This window comes from Euleptes europaea, chromosome 14, assembly GCF_029931775.1.
Source record: "Euleptes europaea isolate rEulEur1 chromosome 14, rEulEur1.hap1, whole genome shotgun sequence".
In the NCBI taxonomy this organism is placed as follows: Eukaryota; Metazoa; Chordata; class Lepidosauria; order Squamata; family Sphaerodactylidae; genus Euleptes; species Euleptes europaea.
Genome location: NC_079325.1, coordinates 60,203,106 through 60,216,178, shown reverse-complemented (window position 1 = coordinate 60,216,178; position 13,073 = coordinate 60,203,106). Strand labels below are relative to the sequence as shown.

At 45.3% G+C, this 13,073-nt stretch overlaps 1 protein-coding gene across 1 annotated transcript in view; it reads left to right on the top strand.

The window, feature by feature from the left end:
- Positions 1-13,073, top strand: part of COL5A1 (collagen type V alpha 1 chain) — a 325,021-nt gene that overhangs the window by 185,843 nt on the left and 126,105 nt on the right. The window contains exons 12-13 of the mRNA XM_056859974.1: positions 2,465-2,539; positions 12,360-12,452. Coding sequence (XP_056715952.1) covers positions 2,465-2,539; positions 12,360-12,452 — 168 coding nt within the window. The remainder of the gene's footprint in view (positions 1-2,464; positions 2,540-12,359; positions 12,453-13,073) is intronic.

Sequence of the window (13,073 nt, the reverse complement as noted above, 5' to 3'; positions counted from 1 at the left end):
CCCCACACACAAGCGCCTGTTCATCAGGCCCCCCTCCCTCTGGCCTGCTCACTGCTTTTAAAAGACAGAGTAAGTAGATTTCTATTGACCGGGCATGTCTTCTCACATACATATGAGAAAGGACTACTGTACTATTTTGAAAACAAGCCTTTGCTTGGTCCAAGTGTGAGTCCTTTGGAATTTACCCTTTCAACTCCCCTCCCCCCCCCCCATTTTGAAAGGCTCCCCTGCTGTCATCGAAGCCCTTGTGATCTGGTCGGCACCTGCGACAAGACGCTTGGGGGAGCTCTGGAGAGCTCCGTTCCCAGCACTTTGCTCTTCCTTGACTTGGCAACCCTTCCTCCAACTGGACAACCCTAAACACAGGAAGCTGTGCAGATGTTGTGCCGTTTTCTCCTTTGACATAAATGTAACTTGGAGCATGTCCCATTTGCAGTGTGTGGAATTTTTAGCAAAAGCAGAAACACCAGCCTGGCAATATCTTGGTCAAAAAAGAACTTCCAGCCTGGTTGTAAAACAGGGATGTGCAAAACCTTTTAACAAGATCGTATAATTGCATTGTTCAATGATGATGCCTGGTGTGGGACTAAGCACTTTAGGCATGTGTGGATGTGACGTTTCAGTCCCCACCACCTCTTATTTCCAGAATGTTATTAGAACTCATGCCAGACTGAAGGAGGGGGCTGCTGAGAAGGGAAGAAGGCCCTGTCAGCAGCAACCGGCAGCCATGTCTCACGGGCTGAGGCTCGGCCTCTGCAAATGCTTCCAGGCCACGCCTCTGCTTGGACCTGAGAAGCAAGTGGACGGGGCACTTCCTGGCCGCAGAACAGCCATGCAGGCATTCAGCCACACCCCAGCCGTGCGACATTGATCCTGCCCTGCGAGGAAATCAGCGTTGCAGCTTGCCCTTTCAGCAGGGGCTGGGCCACGACCTGTTCCGTTCTGCTTCCTAATGGCCTGATTCATCTCACTGCTGCTGGGCTTTGCCAGTCTGTTTGGAGATTCTTGGCAATGCAGATGCCAAAGCCCTGCCAGCTGACACCAGACCAGCTCTCTTGGCATGCTGAGGCACCTGCTGCTCCCACGGAGAGCTCTCTTGCTCGGACTTTGTTCTCGCCGCCATTTGGAGGGGGGGCCAGAGACAAACGTTTCCAAATCTGGGGAAATGTTTGCAACTCGGTTTTTGAATGTGACATTTCAGATCTCCATTTATTTCAAAGTTTCAAGTGCATTCCTAAGGACAGCTAGAGAGCCAGTGTGGTGTAGTGGTTAGAGTGTCAGGCTAGGATCTGGGAGACCCGCCCTTGAATCTCCACTGTGCCATGGAGGCTCACTGGTTGACCCTGGGCCAGTCACACACTCTCAGCCTAACCTCACAGGGTTGTTGTGGAGATAAAATGGAGGAGAGGAGTATGACAGCCCCTTTGGGCCCCATTGGGGAGTAAGGCAGGGTATAAATGAAGTAAGAAAAACAAACACTTTCCTAGGAGTAATTCCCACTGAATACACCTGAGTAAGATTCTGAGTAGACCTGCTTAGGATTTATGCTTAGACCTGTTAGTGTCTTTGGATTGTTTGGGTGGATATCAAAAATAATTTCTCATAATCCATTGGCTGTCAAATGCTGAATGCCATTGCCTCATGATATCTTGGAAGCCACGGCATGTAAGCTCTCAAAGCAGTCATAAATAATAAGTTACAAAGCATCTCAGACACTGGCCCTGTACAAAGGTTGGGTTGAACATCCTGCATGCAGAATGTCACGATAATCCTGCTCTAACCAATCAGATGCCAAACAGCCCTTCAGTTCACCTGTGGAATATCAAAAGTCCTACCCTCAGATTAAGTCAAATTCAGAGGATGTTAAAGCCTGCCTCTGAATACGTGGAAAATATTTGGAGCATATTAGACATGTATGGGGGGAAATTTGTGGGAGCAAATTTGTTTCTGCGCTAGACCAAAGCTGTAAACAATACTCATTGTGGTTTTGTGGCTGAGATGTGTCTCCCCTCCTTGTCTTGCAATTTGGTTTGACTTTTACAGCAGAATTTCATACTAACAGCTACAATTTAACAAACCCTTCAGAATTCACCAAGGAGAGCAACGGATCAGTTGTCAAAAGCTTACTTCAAAAGTGGGACCCTAAAAAGCTGTCCAAAGCTCAGCTCGGGATCCCACTGAGGTGCCGCCCTGGGGGGGTGGGGGGCTTGGCACCTTCCTTCCGGTGGCTTCAGCAGCCCTGGGCTGCCTTTGCAAAGAGATTGCATGGATCAGCAGGAGTGTCCAGCCGGACAAATGCCCATTCTCCTCCACCATGGAAGGCCAACAGTCCGCTTTGCAGGTCAGGTGGTAATCGGTGGTATCATAACTTTCCACTGGGGTGGCAGAATATTTCCCACACTTCATCAACTGGGACAGTTGTGTCCAAAATATAACGGGTACTGTCTGTTTCCTACCTTCTTAGGGACCTCCTGGACGACCCGGGCTTCCCGGAGCAGACGGCTTGCCAGGACCTCCGGGGACCATGCTGATGCTACCGGTGAGTAGCAGCCTCATTCTGAGTGTGCAGCTGTTTCTGTTAAAGCCCCATGTAGAGTGCACAGGTGCAGAAGAGGTGTGCAAGAGCATGGAGCAGACCAGCGAGGGCCCCTCTAGTCCAGCATTCTGTTCCACACAGTGGCCAGCCAGCAGCCCAGAAAATGGCCCAGGCCTTTCCCTGGGGCCACCTCCTAAACCTGGGCGTCAGTCATCTGCTTCGTATATGGAGGTTCCCCATACTCCCCATGTTTAGTAGTGGAACTCCACGGCCTTGCAGAGTAGAACAGAACGTGCTGGCGCTTGCAGCTTGCCGGGCCTCAGTGACCAAAGCAGGCCTGCCAGGTGGCCCCGTTCCACAGGGCCCACTGACCCACACGAACCGAAATAAGTCCCCTTTCCCTCCTGTCACTGGCTGCCTGTGCAAAGTAGAGGTGTGTTGTTACCTGCCTCCCGGGAATGCATTCCCAGAGGAGGGTGAGGGTGAGGGTTGTGTTCCCCTTGGCAGAGCAAGCTGACCCTCTGGCGGTGCTTATGGACTCCTCTCTGGCCTGGGACGTCCAATAGTGAGGAGTGCTTTTTACCGGCTTAGGCTGGTTTTGGGCTGTGGCTGTTCCTAGGTAAGCCAGGCTGGACTACCATAGTACACTCTGTGTGGGGCTGGCTTTGAAGATGATCCTGAAACTTCAGCTGGTTCAGAATGTAGCAGCCAGAATTATGATGATGATTTACAAAATTTGTATCCCACCTTTCTGCCCTTACAAGGGCCACCAAGGTGGCCGAGCAATTTAAAACATACATGATGAAATCACATTTTAAAACCATTAAAACCAAGCTGCCCCAAACACACAACCTTTTTTAAAAAATAAATTTTATTTCTGAACACAACCCAACATTAACAAACATATGAATATACACATATAAACATAACCAATAAGACTGATACATTGTAATGGATCTTACTTTGAAATTCCATTTTTCATAGAATTCAGAAATTGATCTATGTAGTAAAGATGTTAGTTTAGCCATAGTTGCATATTCTGTTAATTTATGTATCCATTCAATTAATTCTGGACTCTCCTCTGCTGTCCACTTTACTGCATATAAGACTGTTGCTGCTGTCACCATATACCTAAATAATTCAGTATATATTTTGGGATATTGTTTGATAAGATATTTAATAACATGCTTTTTGGATCTGATGCAAATTTGATTTTCATTATTCTTTGCATTTCATCATGTATCACTATGCAATATTTTCTTGCCTTCCTACAAGTCCACCACATATGATAGAATGTTGCATTTGTATTCTGACATTTCCAGCATTTCCCGTTAAAGTCTTTATTAGCTTTTGCCTAAGAAGTATGGAGGACATCCGCGGGTTAAGAATTAAAAAACATGAATTTAAGTTGAGAGCATTCGCGGATGACCTACTGCTAATTTTGGAAAATCCAACACAGTCAATGAATATACTTCAGGAGACTTTGGACGATTTTGGAAAAGTATCAGGCTTTAAAGTGAATCAAGAAAAAACAAAGATAATATTTAAAAATTTATCGGAAACACAGCAACAGGAATTTATATCATATACTGGCTGGGAGAAAGCTAACAAAGTTAAATACCTGGGAATTTGGATTACTGCAAAGATCTGATAACCAACAATTACCTCAAGTTATGGGGTAAGATTAAAACTGATATGATTATATGGTCAAACAAAAAATTGTCACTAATGGGACGTATTTCAACGATCCAAATGAATGTCTTACCGAGGATGCTCTTCTTATTCCAAAATTTACCAATAATATCACAAACTAAATATTTTGAAACTTGGAGGAAAGACATTTCAAACTTCATCTGGCAAGGGAAAAAACCAAGGACTGCTTATAAATACTTGGTGGATCTAAAAACTAGAGGAGGTTTAGCACTGCCTAATTTTCAACTCTATGCTGAAGCGGCAGCTTTAGTATGGCTAAAAGACTGGATGAACTTGTCAAATATACGTTTGTTAGACCTGGAAGGTTATAATAACTTAAGTGGATGGCATGGTTATTTGTGGTATGATAAAATTAAATTACAAGCAACATTTCGTAATCATATAATCAGGTCCTCTTTACTTCGTATCTGGATGAGATATAAACACATTTTGGAACCAGAAACACCGATGTGGATATCGCCTCAAGAAATGCTAACTTTGCGCCCACTTAGACCAGACAAATTTATTACTTATCAAGATCTAATTAATTGGGAAGGAAAGAAATGCTCACTAAAAGACTTTCAACTTCTTAAGGATGATTTACAATGGCTCCAATACTACCAAATCAAATCAGTTTTTGTACAAGATGCTAAAAAAGGTTTCTCTAAAGAAAAATCTTCTTTTCAAAGGATTTTACTAGATAATAATACAAAACTGATTTCTAAAATGTATAATCTCCTTTTAACAATATATTGTGAGCAGGATACGATTAAACCAACTATGATCGATTGGGCTCAAAATGTGGGACATGATATTGTTTTAAATAAATGGGAAAGACTATGGTCCAAAGATCTAAAAGGAATAAAAGCACAGTCAGTGCGAGAAAACATTTATAAAATGATGTATAGATGGTACTTAACACCCAAGAAAATTGCAAAGATTTATAAAACGATGTCCCCTACTTGTTGGAAATGTAATAAAGAAATTGGTTCCTTTTATCACATGTGGTGGACCTGTGACAAAGCCAAAGACTTCTGGGACATGATCTATAATGAATTGAGATTAATATTACAAAAGAATATACCCAAAACACCAGAAATGATGCTACTGAGTATGATTCCAGACGACTTAGCAATACAAAGAACTTTTTTGATTTATGCCACAACAGCTGCGAGACTGCTTTATGCAGCGAAATGGAAAGGGCTAGAAACTCCTGAGAAAAAAGACTGGATTGTTAAAATGTTTGAAGTGGCAGAAATAGCAAAACTCACAGCTATTCTAAATGAAGAAAATGACGTTCGGTTTTTGGGGGAATGGGGGGCGTGGATGCATTATTGTGAATATGAGTTAAAAATGGGAAGAATGGAAGAATACTTTCTAATCTGATCCAGAGGATTATTTCTGATTTTTTTTATAATGATTAAGTATAAGTATATTTACTAACAGACTATGGGTTTTTTTTCTATATATGGTATTGATAGCTTATTAAGATTAGATTACCTACGACGGGATGAACTTTTTATTAAGAGGCAGATAGAGGTGAAGGGGAAGTTAAAAAAACTTTTCCATTTCTCTTTTTTCTTTTTTATTATATGATATGGAACTATAACAACTTTAAGTTAGAATTGAAATTTGATATTGTTATAGATGTTGTTCAATGTAATGGAAAATTTCTAGTATAAAACCTAATAAAATTTATATATATAAAAAAAAGTCTTTATTAGCTTTTGCTATGTCTTTAGGCATTATGTACCATATAAAAAACATTTTGTACAAATTCTCGCTTAACATTTGACATTCGATGATACAATAGCCACTGGATATCCTTTCCTTCATCTTTGTTTGCCAAACAACACAACCTTAAAACAACCTTAAAAGATTGCAAGAACTGTCCATTAACTCCTGCTGTCTGCTTCCAGAGAGGATGTAACCCATAAGAGAACCCATCCTCTTATCCCAAGACAGCTAAAGTTTACACAGGAGTCTTTGGCGAGGCCCCTTGTCAAAGGTCTTTTGGACATCCAAGTCTATAATGTCCATGGGTTTCCCCCTTATTTACATGGTCGTTAACTTTCTCAGGGAATTCCAAAGGATTAGTAAGGCAGGAGGAGCCCCGTGGCGCAGAGTGTTAAGCGGCAGTACTGCAGTCAAAAGCTCTGCTCACGACCTGAGTTCGATCCCGACGGAAGTTCGTTTCAGGTAGCCGGCTCAAGGTTGACTCAGCCTTCCATTCTTCTGAGGTCGGTGAAATGAGTCCCCAGCTTGCTGGGGGTAAAGGGAAGATGACTGGGGAAGGCACTGGCAAACCACCCCGTAAACAAAGTCTGCCTTGGAAACGTCGGGATGTGACGTCACCCCATGGGTCAGGATGACCCGGTGCTTGCACAGGGGACCTTTACCTTTAGTAAGGCAGGACTTTGCAGAAGCCTTGCAGGCTTTCCTCCAACCGGCTTTGTTCCTCTCTAGTAGCCATTTCTAATCATCTGCTTGGAGCAGATGTTAGACTAACTGGCCTGTGATTTCCCCCCAGATCTCTTTATAAACATTAGTGTAACATTTACAACTTACCCAGCCTCTAGTTGGGAGGCCAAGTTAGGTGCACCAGCCACATTTGAGTTCTTTAATGGTGTGTGCCACTTATACTTTTTAATTTGCTCGTAGTCCTAGAAGGACTAAAGAAGTAGTCCTTCTTCGCTGTTCACCTGTATTTGAATCTGTTCTTTAGACCTCTTCCCGAAACCAGTGGTTCTGGTGTGGGTTCTGGTGCCCCCCCCCCACATTTTCCATAGATGCAAAGAATTCATTTAGCATCTCTGCCCTCTTCCCGTCTTCCAGTCCTTTCACTGCTTCATTGTTCAGGAGCTCAGCGACCTCCCTGCCTTGCTTCTGTTCCTGATATATTTGAAGAAATATTTATATGCCGGCACAGAAATGTTGTGAATATGTCAGAGGGAAAGCAGATCATATAAATACCATGAATAAGTAAATGTTATTGTTTGTCTTTGTATTTTTGAGGATCTGCTCCTCAAATTCTCTTTTTGCTCTCCTTATTGCCAACTTACATTTGTTTTGCCAGATCCTGGGCTCCTTTCTGTGCACCTCGTTCAGGCAAACCTTCCACTTTTTAAAAGAAGCCCTTGTGCCTTCCATGTCTTCCTTGATGTGGGTGGTTAACCACACAGGCATCCTTTTAGGCTTGGCAGTGCCTTTCCTAACCTGACGCAGGCATTCTTCAAACCTTTCAATCCCCTGCTGATTATACATTCAAAGAGATATTGTTATCCAAGGGGTTGCTGTTTTGGTTCCCAAACCAGTCAGATGCCATCCAAGGTGTTTTAAACGTTTGATGCAAATCATTGCAGGTACCAACTGGCAGGACTGCGAGATAATGGTCTGGATTGGCTCTGACATGGCAGCACCAATGGCTTTTCTGGCTGTCAGCAGAAAACAGGACTGCACTGGCCTTGTGGCTCTGAGCACACGTGTTACAAGCCACACAAAAAGCTGCAGCCTGAGAATCTCTTTTCTTTTCTGAAGGCAAGTTTCTTGTCTGCAACAGGAACAGGGAGGTGGGGGGCATGATAGCATGAACTCTCTGAAGGACTCAGAGGTCCAGGAGCCATTGGTTGCCTCCAATGCCTCCAAGGGCCTCTTCCCACAGCTGCTTTCCTTTTCAACCCACACCTGAGGGCCTGCAGCTGCTGGTCCCAGCTCCCAGGCATTTGGGTGTGATGCTGTCGCCAGGCCGGGGGGTGGGTGGGTTGGTGGCAGGCAGCCCAGCCTCACCCCCGGCCTGCCTTGCCAGCACAGCGACTGGCAGCTGGCAACGCTGAGGCCTTCTGTGGCCCCTGTGGAAACCAGCCCAGTGGGGAGGCAGAGGTCATATCCCAAATTAAGGCGGAAATCTGGTTGTAGGGTTTGCATATCACTCAAACAGAGCATCACATTTTGGGGGAATGTTGTGATGCACACATGCATCAGGGGTGAGTGAGAGAGAGACACACAGAGAGAGACAGACAGACAGACAGACAGACAGACAGACAGACAGAGAGGGTTAAAATTAGATTTGAGGCCAGGAGCACCTTAGAGACCAACAAGTGTGTGTGTGTGTGTGTGTGTGTGTGTGTGTGTGTGTGTGTGTGTGTGTGTGTGTGTGGGGGGGGCATAAGCTTCCAAGAGTCAGAGCTCCCATCGTCAGAACTTTGACTCTTGGAAGCTTATACTGCAAAAATTGTGTTGGTGCTCATAGACTCGAATCTAGCTGTTCTGCTGCAAACCAACAGAGCTGCCCTCTGAAACTATTTTCATTTAAAAAATTAAGCACTGTTCTTAGTGAATCATCTCATGGTAGCTGAAAATAAACCCTGTTCACTGGAAAGACTGTGGTGGGTTTTGATCAAAGCTGTTGGAGGAACAGGCGTTGTTTTCTGACTAGATTTCTCCAAGAAAAATCTATAATCCTCTGATAGCAGAGCTGGGGCTCGCTCTGTGAAATTGATCGTCAGGAGACCCACAAAAGAGAGCCCTGCATCCCTTGCCACATAATTAACTTGTAGCATTCAAGGCCACATGCTGTGGTGATGACAATTGAGAGACCTTGTAAAAAGGAGTTAGACAAATGTGTAGAAAAGGAGCGGTCTGTCAATACCTACTGGAGCCTCCAAGTTCAAAGCAATCTGCTTTTGAATGCCAGAGGCCTGGGGTAAGCAACAGCGGAGAGCTGAAGCCTTTGTCTCCTGCTTGGGACTTTCCAGGGACATTTCGCTGGCTGCAAGTAGAAACTGGCTGGCAAATAGCACGAATCTTCTTTAAAATAATAATAATGAGCAAGGCAGGTAACAGCGGACTTTCTAGGTCTAGGACAGCTCCGTTCTGCGAGATTCTGGGCTGTCGCCAGTGTTTTTCCGCAGGCTCACCAGGCCTCCAGATCCTCTGCAGGTTTGGGACTGAGGGGCATCAGTATTTTGTGGGCCCCTGGGGGCTTTATGTTTCTTTAACAAGACCTACAGATGCTGCAGTCTCGGTCACCGGCCACTGCCGGGAGGCTGCAAGGAAGCAGATGAGAGTGAAGGTGCTGAATTCAATCCAGGCCGGGCAAAGGTGGTGCCGGTTAAGAATGTGGAGCGATCGGGGAACAGACTGACCCCTGTTAGTGGGGAGGTAAAGTTATCCCGGTCAGAGCTAGGGGTGCTTGTTAACGGTTCCTCATCCACTTGGAGAGGAGTGACTAGTGGAGTGTCTCAGGGATCTCTCCTGGGCCCTGTGTTGTTCAACATCTTTATAAATGATTTGGATGAAGGAATAGAGGGGATGCTTATTAAATCTGCAGATGATACTAAATTGGGAGGGGTAGCAAATATGGTAGAAGACAGAGCCAGGATGCAGGATGATCTTGACAGGCTGGAGAAGTGGGCTAGAACTAATAAAATGCATTTCAACAGAGATAAATGTAAAGTTCTGCATTTAGGTAGGGAAAATCAAATCCATAATTATAGGATGGGGGGAGACTTGTCTCAGCAGTAGTGTGTGTGAAAAGGATCTTGGGGTCTTAGCAGACCAAACACTGAACATGAGTCAGCAGTGTGATGCGGTAGCTAGAAAGGCAAATGGGATCCTGGGCTGTATCAACAGAAGTATAGTGTTCAGGTGATGCAAAATGATGGTATCGCTTTACTCTGTTCTGGTTAGACCTCACCTAGAGTACTGTGTTCAGTTTTGGGCACCACAATTTAAGAAAGATGTAGACAAGCTGGAACGTGTCTAGAGGAGGGCAACAAAGATGGTGAGGGGTCTGGAGACCAAGTCCTATGAGGAAAGGTTGAAGGAGCTGGGTGTGTTTAGCCTGGAGAGGAGAAGACTGAGAGGGGATATGAGGATGGTGCCGAATTGTTTTCTGTTGCCCCAGAAGGTCGGAGCAGAACCAGTGGGTTGAAATTAAATCAAAAGAGTTTCTGTCTAGACGTTAGGAAGAATTTTCTAACAGAGCAGTTCCTCAGTGGAACAGGCTTCCTCGGGAGGTGGTGGGCTCTCCTTCCCTGGAGGTTTTGAAGCAGAGGCTAGATGGCCATCTGTCAGCAATGCTGATTCTATGACCTTAGGCAGTTCATGAGAGGGAGGGCATCCTGGCCATCTTCTGGGCATGGAGTAGTGGGTCACTGGGGGTGTGGGGGGGAGGTAGTTTGAATTTCCTGCATTGTGCAGGGGGTTGGACTAGATGACCTTGGTGGTGCCTTCCAACTCAATGATTCTGTTATTCTATTCTACACTCGTTCAGCTGTCTTTGGCATAGGGTGGTGGCATGGTGGCTGGTTGTCTCTCTTCATCAGGTGCTCGCTTCCCCTGGAGACTTGGCTGGCCTTGGCATGCTGATCCACAGATGTCTCAGTGGGGTTGCTGAGACAACACTCTCTGGGTGGGGCTCCCCTCACAAGCCTCTCGGGAATTCCTGTTAGGTTCCAAATGGAGGGGCCTGCCCTTTCATGGGATTGCCGGGTTGTCAGCACATTGTACCCACACTGGAATAACTCCACCGGCTACCTGTGTGGTGCAGATCTCAGGCGAAGGTATTTTTCTCCATGGCTCAGGGCTCTTCTTGCCAGCTGACTCAGGGCCGCATTTCAATTTCCTGTGGTGCCAACCCAGCAAGGACATTGAGGCCTCGGTGTGGGCACCGGGCAGGCTCCTTCACCTGGCAGTCCTGGCTGCCTCCCTCCTTCCTCTCATTCCAGTGAGCTTCTCAGAGGGCTTGGAAGTTATTTGGCTGTTGTTATGGAGGTGAACCTGTTTAGTATCTTGGCTGCTTCTCAGTTTGTTTTCATACAGATTTTAGTGTTGGGGTATCATATTTTAGCTGTAAAATATTGTTAGTCGCAGGGTGGATTTAAATCAAATCAATTTAAATATTTAAACCACTATTTAAATCACTAGTCAGTAAGACAGGATTTAAATCATGGTTTTCTACATAAACAGCAGTTCTCATGATGCTGTTGAACTAGGCCTTGCATTTCTTTGTTGCAGTTTTTGCATTTTGCACGCATGCCTGCCTTAGGTAGAGGAACTTCATTAAAATACTCACAAACTGGGTTTCTTTTATGGCTTGCTGCCATTATAGGTTTTTTCCTCCAGGGAGAGAATAATATGATAAACTTCAGGCTGCACACACAAAAGTCCCAATAGTTGTGGAGTGTTTTGCTCAAAGGGTTTCACTTTCATTTTTACTGCCGGCCCCTCCCTCCCTCCACTTAGCTCCTTGTGCAGATCTGTTCCACTCCAAACAATCTTCTATTCATTGAACTTCTTGAAACTTAGCACTTAAGAGGTAAGGGGTTGATTCTGTGTACATAGATTTGCCAAGGAACAATGGGATTAAGGTATTTTTCTCAACTCTGTATATTTTATAACATTTTTACTGTGAGGAAGAAGCATGTTATCTCTGCAGACACAGATTCACAGTTTTGAGAACTGCAAAACCAACCATCTGTGATAATATCTTCTGGGTGGAAAAACTGCCCAAAATCATCTTACAGAAACCTCTGGAAGAGCATGACATTGTTAATAAATTAATAGGATTCATTCACCAAAAAATGTAAACATTGCCTCATGTTACATAATTAAAAACTAATCCTTATTTCATGATGAATGACTTTTGGACTATAATGTATCTTAAATAGAAAATTATCTTTAAATAGATTTTTCCTCAAAAAAAAATTAGTTAAAAAAACCTGATTTAAAAAAAAACACCTTTAAAAATCATTTATTTTTATCCACCTGGTTAGCCATTTTGAATGGGTTTGGAAAAGGAGATGCAGATATTTAAGCCAATGAATAAATAGCTTCTCAGTTTGGGGGTAGAAGTCTGAGCATGAAGCCATCTTGAAGTGACCCCTGAGCAGGGTGGTCAAGAGCTCATCTATTCGTACACTTTTGGCTTGTAAAAGGCTTTTAAATGCTTGTCCTCGGATACTTCGGCCTGGCATGTAGTGCCAAAAGGAACTGAGCCACTTGCTTCCATAGCAGACCTTAAAACCGGAATCTGTTGCTCAGCTTCACTTGTCTGGCAAGAGTGTGTGGGGTTGGAGGTGGGAAGCATTGGTTTACAAGGGAATGACATGCCAATCCTTCTCCTCCACAGTTCCGCTTCAGTGGTGGTGGCGATGGCGGCTCCAAGGGCCCCATGGTCTCTGCTCAGGAGTCCCAGGCCCAAGCCATCCTGCAACAAGCCCGGGTAAGTGAGGGCCCTGCCTGCGGCCCTTGGGCCACGCTGCACTCCTGCTTTTTCTCCTGCCGCTTAACCTTTCTGTCGGTGCCCACAATGCATTGGGTGCTACTCAGCAGGCAAGGTGTGCGTTGTGATGCCAGGTCAACACAGCTGGAGAGGGGTGGCCAGGATTTTGTCTGCGTCTCTGCATGCCAAGCCACAAGGCCGCAGAGAGGAAGGACAAGAAAGGGCAGGAGGGCTGCCACGGGCCACTGTGAGGGTCTGCCTTCCCACCCTCACTCCTTGGTTTGGCCTGGGGGCCAGTGGTCGGGGTTGTCGTGGGCAGCTGCCAGGCTCCTGCCTTGCCCTGTGCAGTTCCCTTGCTTTGCTCCAGATATTTATTTCTGCTTGCCACCCCTCTCCTTTGCCTCCTCTCAATTCCTCACTGCAGAGCCAGGCTCTGCCTCTGTCCAGGCCAGGGTTACCAACCGCAGAGCTAGCCCCTTTCCCTGTCCCTTTGAACAGGAGAATTGAGCCTGTGGTTGTGCTGAGCTTCATGCCCTGAAAATAGAGTTGGCAGCTCCGGCTTGGGAAATTCCTGGAGATTTGGGGGAAGAACCTGGGAGGGTAGAGGAGGGAGCACAGTGG